The sequence below is a fragment of the Amblyomma maculatum genome, chromosome 2 (genome assembly GCF_055883805.1).
Source record: "Amblyomma maculatum isolate TAMU_Amacu chromosome 2, ASM5588380v1, whole genome shotgun sequence".
NCBI lineage: Eukaryota > Metazoa > Arthropoda > Arachnida > Ixodida > Ixodidae > Amblyomma > Amblyomma maculatum.
The window spans coordinates 36882711-36903506 of record NC_139345.1 but is presented as its reverse complement, the minus strand read 5'-3'; the positions used below and the strand labels follow the sequence as shown (position 1 = coordinate 36903506).

Sequence of the window (20796 nt, the reverse complement as noted above, 5' to 3'; positions counted from 1 at the left end):
GCTGAATTGATGGTATTCCAGCTGAGTTGCTTCAAAACCTCAACCACGACGCTGTTAACACACTGCACACATTATGTCAAAAGATTTGGACAACCCTGCAGTGGCCACAGGATTGGAGGAGGTCAGTTTACATCCCCATTCCAAAGAAAGGCAGTGCCAAAGATTGTTCCAACTACCGCACGATCGCGCTTATTTCGCATGCTAGCAAGGTGATGTTAAAAATCCTGCAAGGTAGGCTGCAGCAGTATGTGGATCGGGAGCTTCCGGACGTGCAAGCTGGGTTTCGCAAGGGCAGAGGAACTAGAGACCAAATTGCCAACCTTCGCTGGATCATGGAAAAGGCAAGAGAGTTCCAGAAACCCATTTACTTCTGCTTTATTGATTATGCGAAAGCGTTTGACTGCGTAGATCACAGCAGATTGTGGCAAGCTCTCCAAGAGATGGGAGTTCCAATTCACCTCATCTGTCTCCTCAGGAACCTTTATGAAGGGCAATAGGCCACAGTCAGAACTGGGCATGGTCTTACTGATTGGTTTCCGATTGAGAAAGGGGTGAGGCAAGGCTGCATACTGTCGCCCTGCCTATTTAACCTATATGCAGAGTGCATCATGAGGAAGGCCGGTCTGGACGAGTCTTCAGCTGGAGTGAAGATTGCTGGAAAACGTATCAACAACCTTAGATATGCGGATGATACCACTTTAATGGCAGAAAGTGAAGTGGAACTCAAGAGACTTCTGATGCGCGTACAAGAAGAGAGTGAGAAGTTTGGGCTTAAACTGAACATTAAAAAGACGAAGATCATGGCGTCTTGCCCTATCAAGTCCTGGAGCATCAATGGACAAGAAGTGGAAGCTGTGACAGATTTTCTGTTCTTGGGCGCCAAGATTACCTCGGAAGGAGACTGCAGCCATGAAATTAGGAGACGCCTGCTTCTGGGAAAGAGAGCAATGGTTAGCCTTGACCGCCTAGTAAAGAGCAGAGACATTAGTCTGCCAACCAAGATCCGTATAACCCGTGCTATGGTCTTTCCAGTTGTGATGTATGGATGCGAGAGTTGGACTGTGAAAAAGGCTGACCGCCGAAGAATTGACACGTTTGAATTGTGGTGCTGGCGAAGACTCTTAAGAGTTCCTTGGACTGCGAGAAGATCAAATCAGTCGATATTGTCGACCATAAACCCTGACTGCTCATTGGAGGGTCAAATTCTAAAGTTAAAGCTCAGCTACTTTGGTCATCTGATGAGAAGAGAGGAGTCGCTGGAGAAAAATTTGATGTTGGGAAAGGTTGAGGGTCGCCGGAGAAGGGGTAGGCAGCGAACGCGATGGTTAGATGGCATTCTCGAGGCATTGCAGATGAAGCTATGTGATGTTAAAAAGATAGTGAGAGACCGGAAAGCGTGGCGTGACATGGTCCATAGGGTCACGAAGAGTCGGACACGACTGAACGCCTGAGCTGAGCTGATTACGAAGACCAAAAGTAAATGTAGTTAATGAAATTATATAGCAGCGCTGCGGGCGGGCTTCGGGCTGCCGGTTGTGGCGTCTATGGCGTGCCTAGTCGCGACTGCCTCTGCCCAGGTCCCCAACTGAAGTTTGACTTCCGGATTGGTGGTGGGCAAAACAACCTCCCACTGCTGCGGACTGGTAAGGTGCCAAAGGCAGGGGGCAAGTGTGCCGGGCAAGAGGATATGAGAGTAATCAGCACGGAAGCTGTCACATAATCGGTAGACCTGCGAGTATGTTCCGGGGTGGAGGAGGGCAAGACGAGCTGGTGTAAGAAAGATTTGGGCCTTAACGTTGCACCAGGAGTGTTGGTGGGGCTTGGAAAAATATTTGTACGTAGAGGGGAAGGTGACACGAGATAGGCGGCAGTGCAACGTGATATCGTGGTACGTTAGGAGTGCGTCGCGCGTATCCATTCCCGGCGGGGCCCGGCTTGCTCGGTCAAACGAATCGCGAGTGTTCGAATTAACTGCCTCGTTGCCAGGATGGGCGGCGTGAGCGGGTACCCAGATGGTTTGGATAGGGCAAGAGGGGATGATGCCGGAACGCAAGATACCGATGGGCGTGGATGCCACACGTCCAACCGCGTAGTTGTAGATCGCAAGCTTCGAGTCACTGAAAATGTATTCGGCGGAGGTTTGAGTAATAACAGGGGCAATAGCTGCCTCCTCGGCCTCGACAGAAGTCGGAGTGTAAACTGGTGTACTTAAAGTGCGTCGGAGAGAATTGGCAGTGACTGCAAGGGCGTGGGCTGGGCAGTAGCGGTATGGGGCAGCATCCACATTAGCCACTGCTGATTGCCGTCCGTACTCACACAGAGCGCGGAGGCTTGCGCTTCTCTGCGGGAGGGATGATGTTCGGGATGTGTATTCTTAGGTTAAGGGATTAACTGTTAAGAGGAAGGACACGTGGGAAGGGATATGTGGGCACTTGTACGGGCGAGCACAGGCTCAAAGGTATGGCCAGTTCAGTGGTAACAAAAAATTGACAGTGGCTTAGCTTGGTTAAGCCTGGTAATTGCGAAAGCAATAGCTATGGCTACGCCTAGGTTCAGCTGGTTGTGGTGCTTGTGGTTATGCTTATATGCAGTGATTCATTCTGGCCATGGCATATGGTTCAACTATTGTTTATTGCGGGGTGCTATCTGGTTATTCTATGTATAACTAGTAGCGAGGCAAGGAGTGCCTTGGCTGCAACGATATACTTGGTTGCGGGTGAGGTTAAGGCAGAATGTACAACTGCCGCTCCGGCACCGGCTGCAACGGCATTCTTTACGCCAGCAGAAATGAAAGCATCCCTGGAGACTGAATTGGTTCCATCTGCCGCTAGGCCACCTCCTATAGTATCCAACGTTGCACCCCGGCGGTAGCTGCGGCTGCAGCCCCATAATTCTTAGCTTTAGGAGCATGTGGCACAAATGCAGCTCCGCCCGGTAGATCAACGTTGGGCTTAACTCTCGGTGTGTAAGGGCGTACCCGAACCGGCGCCCCAAACTTCGTTCTAAACAGTCTCACAACAGTCTCAGGGATGACGTCACTCCGGCTGTAGCGCTCCCTCACGGAGGGAGCGGGAGTTAGGCCGCGGCTGGTAGCTACCGCCTCGCGAGCCGATGGCGCGAGTTGGGGCCCCTGTTTTTGCGGCATATGGGATGACGTCACTCCGGCTGTAGCGCCTCTCGTGGAAGGAGCGGCAGTTAGGTCGCGGATGGTAGCTACTGCCTTGCGAGTTGACGGCGCGAGTTGGGGCCCCTGTTTTTGCGCAGCTGTGCTTGGCGGCGCGCCACAGGTCACGCTAAAGGTCAATGGTAGCTACCGCCTCGCTACGTGAAGGGCTGGAAAGTGAAAGTAGTATTGCTTTCGCAATAATAAAAAACGCAAGGAAGCGCCACCTGACAAGCATGCTGCAAATCACAAAGAATGATAGAGATTTGAAACAAGAAATTAATTTAACGTTTGCTCGAATAAACTCAGCTAAAAATCAAATGCTATCGAATAGGTGATGACAATTATCGATATTCAAACTTTTAGAGACTTATCAGAGGTTGTGTTGTTGAGATGAGCTTTTTTAAGCATTATCACTATAGTGCGCCTAATTACACATATACATATAATGCTCCTAATTAGACATTTCTTACCTTTGAAACACATTGGGAAGAAGGCCGAAGAGCGAGGTGCCGACTGCAGAGTTGTAGCTGAGCTCCGTTTTAATATTGATTGACTGTATACATTTCACAAAATATTGCTGCGGACGTTGTACAATTTTCGCATGGTAGGTTACGTAGGAAAAAACTCTAGGGGCACTGTGGATCACTAAACTGCGATGAGGTGACAGCCTCTGTCGCGCGGTGGTCCGAAGCCCTCCACTACGGCATTTCTTTGTTTTCACTCCCACCATCTCGATGACGCGATAGCGTAACCTACCAGGCAACATATAAAGCCCCGCTTCAACCGAGCCGTACGAACGCGCCTCCATGGCGTAGGGATAGCGCGAATTCAAGGGTCTTGGTAGGCTGATTCTGGTATCATGCTCCCCTATGAAAGGAGAGGCCCGAGTTGGTAGCTCCTGCCAAACTTAATGTGAGGAAGGCCTACATGAGCAATTAAAAGCTGTCGCCATAAGTTAGTCAAATTCTCATCTGCCGACTGATGGTCAATACACATCTGTGGCATTTCAGAACATAGGTACTGTGAAGAACAGTTTATTTGCAATTGTTTACAAGTATTAAGACATGATTCTAAGTCACATATGTACAAGTTCAAACAGTCCGTTAAAGGGACTCGAGAACAAGAGTTTTTCCCATGACAAAAGCGTTGTATTTTTCTGCATCTCAAATGCGTAAAATACCACATTTTCTGTGCAACCTGTATAACTAAGGGTCCAAACCACGTTGCTGCTGTTTTTTTTTTTTTTTTCATATGCAAAGCCAGAACAATTTAGGGCACGTTTACTTGATAATTAAGAATTAAATAACAAAATCTATGTGTTGCTTCGTGTTTCGTTGCACCGAAATACATTCAGTAATATTCAAGCAGCTTCTGCATGGGCATTTGTCTCTGACCAGTAAAAGCAGTGCACCAATGCTGCTTTCGTGAAACTGGCAACATATATTATAATAAAGAACTGAACCCTATCACTAGTAAATGAAAACACTTATGTACAGATCAAACTTATTTTCAACGTTTTACCATTGGCTTCACAAACAAAAACATTGAGTAAAAGAAGCAGGAGAGAGATTCAAGTACTTCTGTGTGCGTGACTAATAACATTTGTACTTGGCTTTCATGACTTCATGATGTATTTTTGGGATAAACTCGGATGAAGTCGATTGAATGACCAAAGTATGTGAAATTGCAGGCTGTTCTAGTGGCATTTTAATTCCACACTGCACTCTACAGCCTAAAACCTAAAATCCGTGCTACCACTATTTATTTGTCAGTGAAGCATCTGAATGTTTGGATAAAATTTTGCAAATGGCGTAATTGATTAGCAGAGCGAAGCAAAATGCATCACTTCATTTTCTAGTCTGGTGGTATAGCTTTTGAATCTCATACTTTGTAGAAATGGTATTTAAATATTTTTGCTTGTTACTCTAACATGATAGCCAGGTTTGGTTGCGCTTTTCATGTTCATTCTCTAGTATAAATAGCCTTGCTAAAAATGCATAGAAGCAGTTTTGTAATAAATGGGAATACTGTCAGCAGGTAAAATTTCTGTTCTGTGAACGATGGCAGATGATGCACTAACAAGGTATAGTAATCGTTAAACATATCCACTTTTTTTTTTCATAAAGGCATGGCGATGAAGCAAAAAAAAAAAAAAACAGGTTCTGAACATATAGCAGAAGTTTGGTGTCTGTAAGAGTTCACAAGATTTTTTTTTTTTTTTTTTTTTTTTTTTTGCTGTTGCTGTTGACTGAGCATTAGGACGCATGTTGGGTCATTAATTCTGCTATTGCTCTCGTCAAACATTGGCACATAAAAATGGTACTTTTTCTACTAACACGCACTGCAATATAAAGCCAGATGACATTTCACGTGGCTTGAGAGATGTGGTAAAAGACACAGGTGGCTATTTACACAGGCTTATGCACATTACACAACAAAACATGCAGAGCATCTAGCGTATACAGTGACGATTATGAGAAAACACAATTTCAAAATGAATTGGGGCTTGCTGGCACTCACCTCAGATAAAAAGTCATGAAATGATCTAAAACATCACACCACTAAAAAAAGCTAAAAGCCAGCGAGACCTTTCTCTTGAAGCAACATAATATTACCCGTCTCCTTGTGTTCTTTAGTTTCACCGCGCGAGTCGGTGAGCAGAACTTGCTCATTCTACACTTTCTGGCACTGCAGTTATTCACTGCTTTCTGTACACCAGCATTTATGTTGAGAGGTGAGGCAATCAGTATGCTCTTTTATTCCTAGTACTTCAGTTCTTTTAGATTTTTCGCTTTTACAGTTTAAAATTCTTTGGTAATGGTGGATTATTGCAAATGTAGCAACTGACTCTTCTACACTAATTTTTTGAACGTTGGACATATTAATATATGATTGCGCACCCATTACAATGATATATAATTCCAAGATTTTCTGCAGTGCAAGTTTTTCATCATGGCTGGGAAAGTGGGATGGCACAATACCTTAGATATAAGCTGGCCAAGATACAAGTATTACCACAATGACACACAAGTTTCTGGACAGTATATGTTAGGTGTGGACTAGTGGCTGTTGATGTGACAACTCCTCTTGTGTTTCAAAACAGTTTAAAGTGTACATAATGCTTAACGGGCAAATAGACATAGCATTGAAGAAAGCAAATTCCAATGACCGCACAGTCTATAGGCTTGTCCAAACTGCCATGAAGTTTTTGACTGATGAGAAAACGAGGTGGCATGCACACTAATGTGAATAGTGACAGCCACATTTTGAGTTTTGTACGAGCCATTTGGGGAGAGAGGGTGAAAATTTGTTGTGCAAAAAAAAAAAAAGAACTGATTCTTAGACTTTGCAACTTTCTGATGAACATATCTATAGCTTTCTGAAATTATATTGCACTTGGATAATTGCTAATTCAAAGATACTTTTTTCATGCCTCTTTTTTCAAATTCATGTGAAGCAGAAAGGCAAGTGTTTCCAACTGCTTCATCTGCACTTTTCTGAAAATCGAATGTTTAGAGGTTTATACGTCGTTTTTGTCAACAACTGTAAGATATAGTAAGCAAAAGTTCCCCCATCTTTATATCTGTTCCTTTTGCATTACTGTGAATGAAACGTTTATGAGTGGCTCTTTATAGTTCTGGGCAGAAAACCCTATTTTCTGGTGAAAGTCTACAATTTTTTTAGCTCGCTGTTTGTAACTAATCTCGCACAAAATTTCTGGACTGCACAGCCACTCAGATTTAAGGAAAACATGCATTAGTGGAATCTCAATGCCACTAATGCATGTTTTCCTTATCGTTTTGAAATCTCAATGTCATCCACGTCTGAAAAGGATGCTCAGAGGTTGGTACATTTAATGCATTAGTGGAAAAATGAAAACAATATACGGCACAAAATTATAATCTACATTGCAGATCTAAAAGCTGCAATAACTTGTAATATTTCCTTCAGATTTCATCGCCGCAGTTGTTATTATGACGGCTGATCACAAAAGCTTTCGAGGAGAAGGCTTTCATATGAAGACTTCTCTTCGAAAGCGTCTCTGTCAGTTCAGAGAAGTCGTGTCTTCGCACGTGATTTATGACGGCAGTGCCGTTATCACTTCTGCAGTGCCCGAATCAACGCCCCAGTGAAGATAGGTCTTGCGGGGTCTGTGGGCCGAACTTTACTAGCACTTCTGCCAAGGAATTGTTTCATTTAAAATTTGTTAATCTTTGGAAAGCTCTGCAGATCCATTAAAGGGACTGGCGTCAATAGGTACTGATCGCACGAAGCAGCAGTTGACGCAGAGTGTAGTGCATGTCTAGTGGCAACGTGCCAATTCACCACCCGCTTGTAGCGACCGCCCCATGTTTTCTTGGATTGCATTCATGACTTTTGCGGATGCGACTTCGGTGAGGACGCCGAAGAGCACGCTTTTACTTTCGGTCACTCAGCAAAAGGACACGGACGTCCCTGTGCCCGTACTAAACCCTCCACTAATAATCACAACTTCGTATTCACTGAGCTAAGCGGGCCCACTCGAAACGATCCTGAGGATGCCGCAGCCAGCCGATTATTTGCGCGGGGCTTGCACATGCGCTCTCTTGACCAGCTTGCGTCTTGAAGTGCACGCTTTTGCTCCGTACCCAGGCGCCTTGAGGGTGACTGCGGTTCTCTGGCCATCCTTTCTCAGAGCGGCCTGCTTAGGCCCGCGCTGAGAGAGATCATCAGGGAACCGCCGAGAGATTGCCGTCCCAACGATGCTGCGCCGGTATGCGCGCCCATCACCGGCGAGAGGAGCAGTGGCATTCGCTGGCCACCAAGTTATCGAGCGTCATTGTCATCACGCCGTCTTCGTCTAGGTATGTCACGTTCAATGGCACGTATGTGGCCCAGTTGCAGCTGGATACCTGCGAAGCAACAGTTGCGACATTGATGCTGCCGTGAGGCGGGTAAGGACAAGCGCACTGCATGCAGTGTGTTTAGAGTTCGCAAAGAAAGTGCATGTTGTTCCGGTATGATGGTTAAAATCACAGGAGTTGAGTTTTTAATACTAGTACTGATAATGACTGGGCTTGGGCACACGATGAGACAAGGACAGAGATGAGACGACAAGCTCATCGTCGTCGTGCCTGTCGTCTCGTCTCAGTTCTTGTCTCTTTTGCGTTGCCATCTTTTCAAGACCTGTACCAACACGCCCAATTTTCCACATTAATCAAGTTCAAGCTGCCATCTTTTCAAAGTGGATACTGACGTTAGCCGTCTCGACGACCACCTCCTCACCATCAAGCCAGAACCTGTCGAATGGGCATGTCCACGAAAGCCAGCCTGTGGAGGTGCGCGAAAGTGAAGTGATCAAGACACTTTGACTACGATTGACCCGCCGCTGATGGCAATGAACCATATAAAACCCACTAATGAGTTCGTTCCAATCGGTAGCAAAAGGAGGCATGCCCTAGAGCTATGCATGGGTTCCGGTAGGCCCGTAAGCCCTCTGCCTCGGGCTCGGACCGGGCCAGGGTATATTTGTCTCCGCCGGACCGAGCCGAACACCCTGATCCCGAGCACACTCAACTATGCGAAAGCGTGAATATGGCTATGATGCGATATATGCCTCTAGAATGCACAGCATTTTCCCGCGTTTTCTCCACGCGACAGCTTCTGAGTTCTCTCCCAGCATCGGCCCGCCTCCCCTCCACGTCTCCTGGCCGTGAACGAATTTTTGTTATCCGGCAATTAGCTGTGGGCTATTGAGTTACGAGTTTGTCACCTCCGTTTCGGTAAACGGACGCAGGTGTTTAGGCATATATTTTTAGATTCGCGCCATTCTGTCGCCTATCACGTGTCTCTGTTGTGGCTTGCTCCTGGCCTCGACATATGGCCTCGGCTGAAGCGGGACATAGCTCAAAGCGTCCGCCATCCTTCAGTTTCCTCTTGTTTCTCGGTGCCGGCAACGAAGGAGTGGCGCCTTGCCGGCGCCATGAAAAGGCAACAGAGAAAGGCACAGGAGAGTAAGACGACCTCATCAGTCAGCTGGTCACAGAATCAACGTCTTGTTTAGATTTAGAGTTAGCGCACGTTTGGAGAAGCAAAGAAGCCGCTTACCGAAAACTTACTTTCCTTGTTAAGAACGTGTTAGTCATTCAAGCCCACAAGTTAGAGCACCAAAAGAAACTTCAGCGCTGCCAGATTCGCCATCGAGTAGTGCCGCAAATGCATCAAGCCTTCATCAACGCATAACTTCATGTTTTTTTCATATTGTTACGTGGAAGATTTACAGTCCGAAATTGGCTAGAATGATAATTCAATGCATGTGCTATGCATGTATATACTCTATAAATGTGTCATCTTAACCACGAGAACTCAGCATTGCAAGATCTTGAGTATATTGATCCTGAAACTCTTTCTGTGTCCATTCTAAAACAGCGCAAAAGAACAGGGACGAGAGAACGAAACGGCCCTGTTCTTTTGCGCTGTTTTAGAATGTATACATACCAACTCGCCCAGGCTTCTATTTTGGCATCTTTCTGTGTCATAGCTTCAACTGCAGTTGTAGCATGTCGGAGAAGGCCTGTTCGGGCCATGCTCTTGTCTGTAGCATAATGCCCGAGCCGAGCTTGGGTTTAAAAATTCGGCCCGTTCACGCCTCTAGGCTGCCCCTCCAGCCGTCCTCCGACAATCTAAAAGCTATCATGTAAACACTGCATAGAAATGTTCTCCTTTTAATAGCCTTAAGTTTGTTTCCAGATGCCCTGTCCTTATTCCTGCCCCGAAAAAAGAAACCATACCTGCAACACTCAAACTGCGACACGAGAGGCTCGCCACTTTTAGGCCACGCTGATACGTTCGCGCGGCTTGGGTAAAGCGGGGCTTTGTAGGTATCTGTATCAGGTGCTCTTTCAGATATTGCGGTGTATGACGGGTGCATACTAATAAACACGTGCGAGATAAAGAAGTATAAACTAAACTGTTATTGATTAGACGAGAAGGAAATTATATTAAGCGAACAAAGACCAGCAAGACCTACGGCGGCAGCCATTAATGCTATTGAGTTATGCCATCCGAAATGCTTTTGGCTGCGAATTCGTGCCGACGAAAATTCCCAAAGCCGCTGTAGCTCAGTGGTTGGCGCGCTAGACTGATGAACGCGGATTTAATCCCGGCCGCGGCGGCCACTTTTCTGTAGAGGCAGAAAGCAAGGCGTATTTGCACTGTGCGATCGAAACTTTTGGGACCCTTCTCTATGTCATTCCTCCAAGTTTTATTTGCTTTGTCATGTTAAACCATTGTAAACTAAATAGAACAAAAACGAATCTGGCATTGAAGACGATATTTGCCATTGGCGTACACCAGGAAGAGGACATAACCGCAGGAATGCAGAGGTTTTGGCATAAGGAATGGAGGCGGAGTTCACAGTTGCCCGTGCTCATACCTTCCGTGCAGCAGAAAGGAATGTGCGCTGAAATTTTCGACGTCACTATCGCACACAAACATCTTTTAATCAAATCTACCGCTTCTATGGCATGAGCGTGAGAGAAAAGTGACTTCATTTGGGCATGGCATAGTGGTCTCGAAGGAGGCACGTAGATATTCAATATAAATTGGATGACAACCATCCCAATACCAATACAAAGTAGAAGCCGGCTTCAGTGCTTTAACGTAAGTTGTTCTGTTAAAACCTGCTGACTGGCTGGTTGTTGTAATTTGGTGTATTTTGTTTTCGAAGTAAATAAAATCTACCTCAACAGGACCTAAGGAAAACGCTAAAGTTTATATCCGTGAAAACCGTCGCGTTATTCGAGATGTGATATGATATGCATCACATGCAGAAAACTTCTAAGCCTCTATGCATGCACTGAAAAATTATGCAATTAATTTGATCAATATGATGTAAACTTTGGAATGGCTCTTTTCGATGAAAAACAAAAAATTAAGAGAACTTTTGTATGAGCGCAGATGTGACAGCATATTGTTTTATGTTCCCACTTCTGCATCAAAGCTGTAAACTATCTGGAATGTATACGTCCTCGAATGTGTGCAGCTAATATACATTATTGATTCATGTTGAATTGTAAACACGGTGCATAAAAGAGCAGGACTACCACCTTATCCGCCGTTTCCTGTATACGTCTGCCATTTATTGAGTAATAATTATTTAGGAAGCCAGTAACGATTATCCCAACTCAACATTTATTTAAAAGTCAGTGCAGCACAGCCACCCTATTCCTTTCTTGCTGACGGGGCTCATCTTCACTTCGTTGTCGTCGTCTTTTGCGTTGATATCTTTCACCGATTTGTATATTTACTATGCAGTCGATCATAAAGGGGAGCTGGAGAGGGAATTAACGGATCCATTCTCAAAAAATACAAGGTACAAGGTTCAAGATGACAAAAAAGACTATTCGGAGTCAATTTGGCTCATTTTGATCGGTACATCAGCAGGAAATGGCTCATTTTTATTTGACATACAATCAGACTTGCGGAGCATATTTTGCTAAATCCGTGTGTGCAAAGGAAAGATAGATGGTCGGGCTTACCATTACACTAAAGATATGACATAGTTTCCTTTTTTGTATTCGACTCATTTTGAAAAGAAAGCTAAAACTCATTTGTTAGACTTAAAACAAATTGCGCAAATACGCGCACAAGTCAGGACAGCGGAAAAGAGCAAGGGGCATGGTATGTCCTTATCCGTAACAGTACTTAGTATATCGAGAGTGATGTCCCACTCTGTAACTATGGAGGAAAGAAGAAATTAATTTTCTTTCTTCATGAGTCCAAGTGATATGCTTCCTGATATTTCTGAGCGGACAAAAAATAAGAGAATGCAATCGAAAATGTCACATTTTTAGTATTCAGTCTGCTCAACTCTCCGCAGCTTCATTATATGGAATTTTTCTATGGACGATATGCAAATAGCTAGGAATCAACTATAAAAAAAAAAATACTGCGACCGCGAACAATTCCGCCTCACTATAATATTGAGAAAATATTCGCGCGTTTTATATGTTTACGATTATAACTGTCATGTCAAGGAGAGCGGAGCAGCCAAAGTCGATAATTGGTAATGATGTAAAGCTCACCATCATTCCTTCAGTGCTGAACTGTTTTCGAGAACACACTATTACAGTGAGCGTGTAACTACAAAGGAACTTTTGCTGTTCTTCCTGTTGTGGTCCTTAGCTTTCGCGATCTTGTTTTAAAATTTGCTTCATTTTATATTTGCTTTGTTTTCCTTTAATATGATTTGCAGCCTTGATATTACTCATTGCTGATTTATATTATTGTTTACTTTATCGTTGCTCACGGAGCAGAGCATGAAATCTCAGTCAAGCTGCCCTGACGAAAACGGTTATTCTTATCCGTTCCTAACAACCTGGAACGAAAAATGGAATAGAGCATCATCAATTTTCCTCTGCGTGCATGTCAGGATATTTTCCAAGAGAGGGCACTCATTACGCACGCAGCGAGTGTTGCGCACTTCACGGTGCAGATTTCAGGCGCGCGCTTTACTCGTTGCAGCTGCGAGACACGTAAGCGCTGCGATCGCTTACCGCTCTGACGCAGGGGCGCCTGCTTCCCTTCCCATGGCGCCTCCGTCCACCGCCGCCGTGACAGTGACACGCGCCGTGGCAGTAGGAGTACGTGAACCCCTCCGGGTACAGCACGTTGTCCAGGCCGAGCTCTGTGCGAGTAGCAAAGACGGCCGCATTAAGGCACTGAGAGTGAGGAGGGCACGACGATCGAAGCACTGGGTACCCTCGTCCAGTTTGACTGCAGTTTAATGTGACCACTGCGAGGTACGTCTCAAATGCAAGGACTCAATTAGGCCGCCACAACGCCAATCGGCATAGAGCTGGTAGTTTCAGAATGATAGGCTTCTCGAGTGTCTTCTCGATGATATGTGACTCCTTTTGTTCTCTGTCTCTCTTTTTGTTTTACCTAGATAAAACACCTTTTGCGTGTTCCATGATTAAATGAGAACACACTGCATAGCTACCTTCTTTGCTAAAGGCGAGCTTTAGGGGTACACTACGATAACGCAAACTCTTGAACAGATTGCTCAATTTTATAGAAAATTGTGGGGCCAGTTTATAACTACTTGGACCATCTCGTGGAATTTTCTTGTCCTTAAATAAGTATGAAGAGCATTATGTAACATATACAAGCATGATCATGGGTGTGTAGTAAAAAAAAAGATTGACAACTTTCCTAATTTTTGTGCTATTGACTTTCAGAATGTCCGGAGCACATAACTGCGAATTAATTTTACTATTTGTGCCACTTTTTATGTATGCCACGACATAAAAAATGACACTGGCCTTTTATTTATAGTATATTTAGCGCTTCGACGGCGCAGCTTTTCTTTTAGAATTTTCGTTCACAGGCCGCTATCCATTGTGTTAGTACGAAGTCTAACACAATCAGGGTGGTCGCTGTTGCCCCCAACAATGACAATTTGCAAAACGCTGCAACAGTTATAGTTCGCCTACTAGACACATTTCCGTGTCGCTTTAATACAAATGGCAGTCTTAATAACTTATAAGCCTGTCTGTGGTGTATGTATGGGGGTGTTAGCAATCGTATCGCGCCACCACGTACTGGCGCAGCTGACAATGATAGCGACGAAGTGTTTGGCCTCACCCAGCTTTCTGCTGTCGCGGTTCCGTTCCAAGGGGCGCAGTCTGCGAGATGTAGCAATGGCCACTGGACTCAGCTAGTCTAGAGGATGTTGGATGGAAGCGTACGGACTGCCACCATTACCCTGCTTTCTTTAGGACTCCCGGAGACGCAACTATTCCTGCATGGAAGCAGGAGCGTCCCGCAGAAAAAGGCCATTCGGCTACCTGCCTTGGGATTGAGGGCCGCCGTGTTATTAGCATTTTGGGTCTGGTGATTTGAGACGAGCGGGGAAGCATTCGTTTTGTTGGCAAATGGCACGAAATGAACGCGTCGGAGCTGACGGTAATTGTCAAATGAGGGGGCGAAGGGGCACTAGCATTAAAGCGCGTTAACTGATACAGTTGAAAGAACGACGTGGTGCAGCCAGAAGACTTTCCTGTGACCTAGATTTTCGTATAGGTAAAAGGGCGGAGCCAGAGCCACCATCGTGGACGAATCGGAGCTGGTGCCAAGTTAGGACACAGAAGGGAGCGCTTCTAATTCTGGAAACGCACCGGCCACATCAACAAAGCTGCCTGAAAAGCAGTATGCTGCGCGGCCGCAGTGCCTCTCAACCGGCTCAAACAACTAGAAGACTCAGCAAGATATCAGGACTAGAGCCTGTCTGAGGGCAAAGGACTGGAGCGTGCCATGTGCTAAGTGCGTGTGTCAGGTGCTGTGAAGTGCGCGCGAAAATGGTTTTTCTTTTATTTTCGTGGTTTTGTTTCATGAGGGGAGAACATTTTGTGCATGTATAGGGGGCGCTATCAATCAGATCACCTCATCTTTATATAAACCACAATCAAAATAATAAAGGGATTATTAGAAAGACTGTCGTTACAAAAATAAAGGTTCCCTGTCAATGTAGTCCCGTCTTATCACTCGGCGCTTCGCACCATCACACTGTCATTCCAATTTTGCCTGATACTGTTACCATTGTAACGGGATCTTTGGAGCTACATTTAATATTGAACATAACTGCATGCTTAGTAAGTAATTAACATAATTAACGTAATTCTCAAGCAGACATGACACTGCTGACTGCTTGCCTACGGTTGGCAGAGTTCTTTGTAATTGTGGCGGCGTCTGTTCAGTGACAGGTGGTCTGTCCAAGACATGTGCTGCATGTGGCGATTCACGAGTGTCGTTAAGTGTGTGCATGGTCGGCCAAAAATCTCGGGCAAAGCTTGGAGTATGGAGCATGTTGCACCGCCCGGGTGACGGCGCAACATGCAGGTTCCATATATGACAGTGCTGTTTTCCATGCCATCTAACGGCACTTGCTCACTCTCTTGTCGATCGCAGGCAGTTCTATAACTTCACACTTGTTTTCCGCATGATGTGCATTGATACAAACTATCATCTGGTGCCGCTTCGACAACTCGTACACCGAGCCACTCAAAGGTTAGCTCCTTCACCAGACACTGTCATCGATGTCAGTGAAATTTCGTGGAACATTAGCAATGTATTCAACTTCCTTGTCCACTTTTGCTTTCCAGTTTTTAAATTTTACTTGTCTAAACTTATGGCATACTTATATCCCATTTCTTTAGCGTCAGCTTTGCTTCGGCATATAGCCTACTTCCGTCTACGCCAAAGCACCATCAATCAGTGCCGTCAAGTCAGCGCCATCTTTTCAAACACAACTTACGAAGTGGCATCAAGCAATCTTTTGAGGCGAAAGCCATGGAGCGAAAATCTGTGCGCGAGAGCTGTGTGCACGATCTGTGCTTCGCATCTGTGCATCCCATCTGTGTGCTAATGTGTCACTCGCGAGCATCGAACGTGTGAGGAGGAAAATTAAGAATAGAAACGATTGATGGTGATAGGTAATGAATAAAAATTATAAATCGGCATCGATAGAGTTACTGTCTTATGCTAATGACTAATAATAATGATTCATAAAGACTAAAAATTACTTGTAATGACCAATATGTCAAACCGACTTGTAATGCCCGCAACTGATTCGAAACGTGTAAAAATGCTTAGCGATGAGTGGTAATGACTATAATGCCTAGGCATGACTCATCATGACTACGGAACAATTAATATGTCAAACAACGACTTATCACCCCAACTGACTGGAAACAATCAAAATGTTTATCGATGTATCCGCAATTCATTCACCAATCATAGTCCCTTCCAACGATAAATCGCAATTTATCGTTGAAAAGAATTCACAATTCACACTGGCACGCAAAAACAATAAAATAAAGTGAGGCAAACGATAGGAGGCAAATGGTAAAGGCAAAGAGAAAGAGGCAAACAATCATAGGAAAGAGAGAAACAACTTTATTTGCCTCAGATGTCGTGAATTAGGGCATGTGGGTCCTGTGTGGCCCCCAAGTGTTGGCGACATCCTGGGCCCACGAAATAATGGCAAGTTGTGTGTTCTTGTCTGGCTTCGTGAGGAGTTGGTTCCAGATTTCCGCAGAGGGAGCTGGGGGCGGGTTGTTTTCGCAGCCCCAGAGGATGTGCGCCTTAGTGGCGGGTTCTCCGTTGTTGCAATTGGGACATGCGGGGTCGTATTCCCAGTTAGTAATTAGTGATAGCTTGGAGTGACTAAGAATTGAGTGGGTCTGTAACCCGGCCGGTCGGTCTCACGCATCCAGGCACACTCGCTGAAGCCCCCCCCCCCCCCCCCCCCCCCCCCCCCCCCCCACAGACTTTCGCCGAAATTACCAATTTTCACAAAGAGACGCGACGCCTTTTCCCGCCTCCCCACCCCAACCTCGACCGAGGAAGGGTGGGCTTTCGCCGTTCTCCTCTTAAGAAACGTCTGAGAGAACCCCTAATTTAATTTTATGCTCCGTTCAAGGTGCACAATAATTAGTTTTGCTCGTTCTCTGGCCGCGTGACATTTTTTTTTTTTTTTGTTAAAACTGTGTGCTCGAATTTTCTTTATGGCACTACGCTCTTTTTCATTCTTGCCAGAAGAAATGATTGTTCTATTGGATTTTAGTGCTGTCATAATATTTATTTATTTGTGTGTGTGCAGGCTGTGCAAGTTTTAAGCCTGTCAAGAAGGCCTCACAGCGAGATACCAGTACCATTTGGAGTGCAAGATAGGCATAGAGACCGGACCGGAAGAAAGACTCAGTACCCGGAGGCCAGAAGGAGCCAGTAGTGCAATGAATAAAGCCACAAACTGTAATATGACAGAAGAAGCACTGCTTTTTTATGCGTATCTGCATCAGTTTGCTGACTGAATTTATCGCTTAACAAACATATCACAACAGTCGTGCATAACCGAACACGTATAACTAATTACGTGTACTTAATTACATTTTCGTGTAACTGTGTAACCAATTGATTAATTTTTGAAGCAGTAACATTCTGGTAATTGAAATATATTTTTTCTGGATCGATTACCGGTAGTCAATTGCTTCGTTGCTAAATAGACTACACTGCGAAGCGTCCGTGACGATAAGATTGCGTCATATTGTTCGGCCGCACGACATTCCACAAGGCTGGCTTGCGTGTTGCGATGACGTCAGGAGCTCCACCAGCTTTTGGCCGAAGAATTGAACCAACCAAGCTATGGTTCTACACATCACAAGCCGCGTCTGATGTTCCCAAGTAAACACCGACAAATGATTTTTCAGCTTTTCAGCGCCCTTACATGCATCGCCTTTTTACAACGCCTGAAACGAAGCGTAGTGCTTCGTAAAGAACGTAGAATTCTGCACCGAAGCATTGCGCAGAATGTTCTTATCGAATCTTACGGTATAGTACCGCCCTGCACTTAAGCGTTTTAAGCTGCGGTCTGTTGATGTCTTCACGAAGAAACGTTGCAAAAGCAGCGACGACAACATTGAAAAACAACCACCGAAAGTTAAAAACATTTCAAGCGAACTACACTAGATTATTGCAATTTGAGCGAATTTGTATTATCGAGCTACACTAGATTATTGCAATTTGAGCGAATTTGTATTATGGCAGTGATGTTCGACCCGGGTTCGAACCCGACCACGGCGACTGCGTTTCAATGGAGGCGAAACGAAGAGGCGTCCGTGTGCTGTGCGATGTCAGCGCACGTTAAAGATCCCCAGGTGGTCGAAATTACTCCGTAGTCCTCCACTACGGCTCTCCTTTCTCTCTTTCCACTTTCACTCCCACCTTCATCCCTTCCCTTACAGCGCGGTTCAGGTGTCCACATAGCAAGTGTGACAGATACTGCGCCTTTCCCTTCTTGTGAAACAATTATTATTATTATTATTATTATTATTATTATTATTATTATTATTATTATTATTATTATTATTATTATTATTATTATTATTATTATTATTATTATTATTATTATTATTATTATTATTATGTTCGAAGTGGCACAAAAGTAAACCATTATTGTCCTGTACGCAATATTAAGTTAAATTTTTGGACCGGTGCCCGTGCCGGTCATTCTTCTGCTATAGTGTCAGCCCGTAGTGCTAAGCCAACCCTGGCGCGCGCCCTTAAGCCGACTGGAAAGTTTGGTCATGTTAGTAGGGCATACGTCCGTGGCCTGTACACTGGCTGGTCATCGGCCGCTGTCAATCTCCGACGTTGGGCCAACTTTGGCACGTAAAAGTGAGTCAACTGGTAAGATCGACCACTTATGCCCGCTTTCTGTCCGTGGCCTGTATATATACCTCGGCCTGTTTTAGGCTAGCATCAATCTCCGCGCTCGGACCGACCTTCGCAGACCAAAATGTGGTCGACCAAAGTTAGTTGTCGGGACCTCGGAGCGAGCTCTTTTTTGTTAGCTTGGGTATATTGTGGCATTCTTCCAAAATAGTAACAAAAAAATAGTTCCACATTTGTGTGCTTTCGACCTTCTCTCAATTTACGCAAAATATTATTGTCTTTTTTTCGTATGATAGTTTTCCTAAGCAGAGTCATCCTTGTCATATAAGTTGTGTCGCGTTCTTTATACTTACCTTTGAATAACGAAACTTGACAGAGGTGGCCCCTGTAGAGCTATAAACTGTACAGCACCGCAAGCTTCAATGAAATCGAGCTGGTGGTTCAAAAGTTCACTCTTTATTGTAACAACCGCCTTAAAGCAATTAGATCATACATAACCATCTAGCGGCGTGGGTCGTGGCGGTGGCCTAAGTGAATGTGCTAATTGTAAACTGCCAAACTATTGTGAACACGATTAGAAGCGAATCGTGTGTTAAACAACCGGCCTGATAAGCCTACTTTACGTGAGCTTTCTGCTTTTATTTCTTAAAATTCAATTCATGTCTCGAGACTTAAAGATATTCGCCGTGTCTAAATGGTCCCCGGCAGCTCTTGTGGTTAAGTTTCAGCAATGCGCTCTACTTAACGTCATCTAACACTGCATCGAGAAGTGGCCTCGCCCGTTTCTGCAGGCAGTTGATCGATGGGTGTTCTTATGTTTGACTTGCGTTATTTCGAAATATAAAATTGCATGTAGATCCTTTTAAGGGTGCGTTCCTTGATTAATGAAACGTGTGCCTCACCTGCGAATGTGACCTCGAACTCATCAGACGTGCACCCGCCGTGTAGCTCGCCGTCAGCAGAAGCTGCGTTGGAGTCCTCGTCCTGCACCTTACGCCGGCGACGCCGATGGGGCCTGCACGGGGACGAGCGAAGGTTATCAACTGTGCAGGATCGCTGTCCCTGAAGACGGAGAACGGCACTCACTCTATAGTTTTGTGCCAAGACAAAACCTGAACAGCAGAGATGAAAGGTGGTCGGTACATTGCAAGCATTCATTGGAGCATTTGTGGCGCTGTTCAAAAGCCTCACCTGGCAGCATGGTCGGCTCCGACGAACTGCGGCGAGTCGCTGCTCGTTCCGGCGACCGCTGGGTCACGGCGAAGCACCTCGACCACCTGGAGGTCGAGCGTCGGATACGTCTCGTTGTCCAGGAGCGAGGACTCGTTGTCTCGCAGGCCAGGGTGCAAGCGCATGATGTTCGGGAACGGTGGCTCCTGCTGACCTGCTGAGATCGAGGGAGTTGCACTCATTGCTGGGCACACGAAAGTTTGCCGCTTACGTGTGTGCACACAGCGTCGTCACTGTATTTGTGAAAGGGTGCCTCACTAGGCCTGTTTTATGAAGAACGCTGGGCTTGCTGGTGCTTGAATTTCGAGAACATAGTATTAGCGCGAATCACACAGACGGAGAACAAGAAAAGACACCACAAAGGCTAGTGGCGTCTCCTAATAAGTATTCCTCATGCGAGTGTGCTGAACCTCTGAGCAGGATCGCGTATATCACGATAAAATGGCAACTCTTTTTTACTGCTCACATCACGCCTCGTCCTGCTCCCTATTTCTTTTGAATTTTGCACCCCGGCGTACTACGTCGGTGTATTTCAATGACCAATACCTCCCGTATCATGCCACAGGCGCGAAGGCAAAGCTCGAACGATATTTGTCGTCACATACAAGTACACGAACGTTCTCAAATGAACAATTGGCAATCAACAGGTTTGCAGCGAGAGCTGTTCATGTACAGCTCCGGATTAGGCCTCCATTTGAAAGCATTAAGCGCTGCATCTGATGCCAGCCTAAGGCGGAGCTTGGTTGTTGAGTCGATTCTTTACCAAAATGTGCGATGAGTTTCTGATTCAAAGTCAGTGATATTAGACGCCAGTCATCTAATATTACTCATGGCTTCTGAGTTGAGTTTGTGATGTATTTCGGGTGCAAATTATTTCCGATTAAGACGAAGTGTTTTCCTGCTGAGATTCTCAATAATCGTGATGCATACATGTTAGATTTTTGACGCATTTCTCCGTAGTTTAAGATGCATATAGATTAGTGGTTCGGTTAACAAAAGAACAAATGTATAGAATGGCATTTGTTGCATTGCTTTTTAGCATGAGGCAGAAATTCTAAGGCAGTGCTCTATTAAATGGAATATAAACGCCCATTTATTTATTTTATTTATTTATTTATTTTACCCTCAAGGCCAGAGGCATTACAGAGGGGAGTGGAGGGTACAAAACGTAATAACAAACAAATAGA

The 20796-nt window shown here is 45.2% G+C and overlaps 1 protein-coding gene across 3 annotated transcripts in view; it reads right to left on the bottom strand.

The window, feature by feature from the left end:
• Positions 1-6470: 6470 nt before the first annotated feature.
• The window catches only part of LOC146198373 (bone morphogenetic protein 4-like), a 46308-nt gene continuing 31982 nt past the window's right edge, over positions 6471-20796 (bottom strand). For 2 of the 3 annotated variants that reach the window (XM_084593852.1, XM_084593854.1), the window contains exons 5-8: positions 19571-19766; positions 19282-19394; positions 12703-12833; positions 6471-8058 (exon numbers count right to left, since the gene is read on the bottom strand). In XM_084593852.1, coding sequence (XP_084449978.1) covers positions 7933-8058; positions 12703-12833; positions 19282-19394; positions 19571-19766 — 566 coding nt within the window. In that variant the 3' untranslated portion in view covers positions 6471-7932. The remainder of the gene's footprint in view (positions 8059-12702; positions 12834-19281; positions 19395-19570; positions 19767-20796) is intronic. The other variant, XM_084593853.1, reaches the window with a different exon arrangement.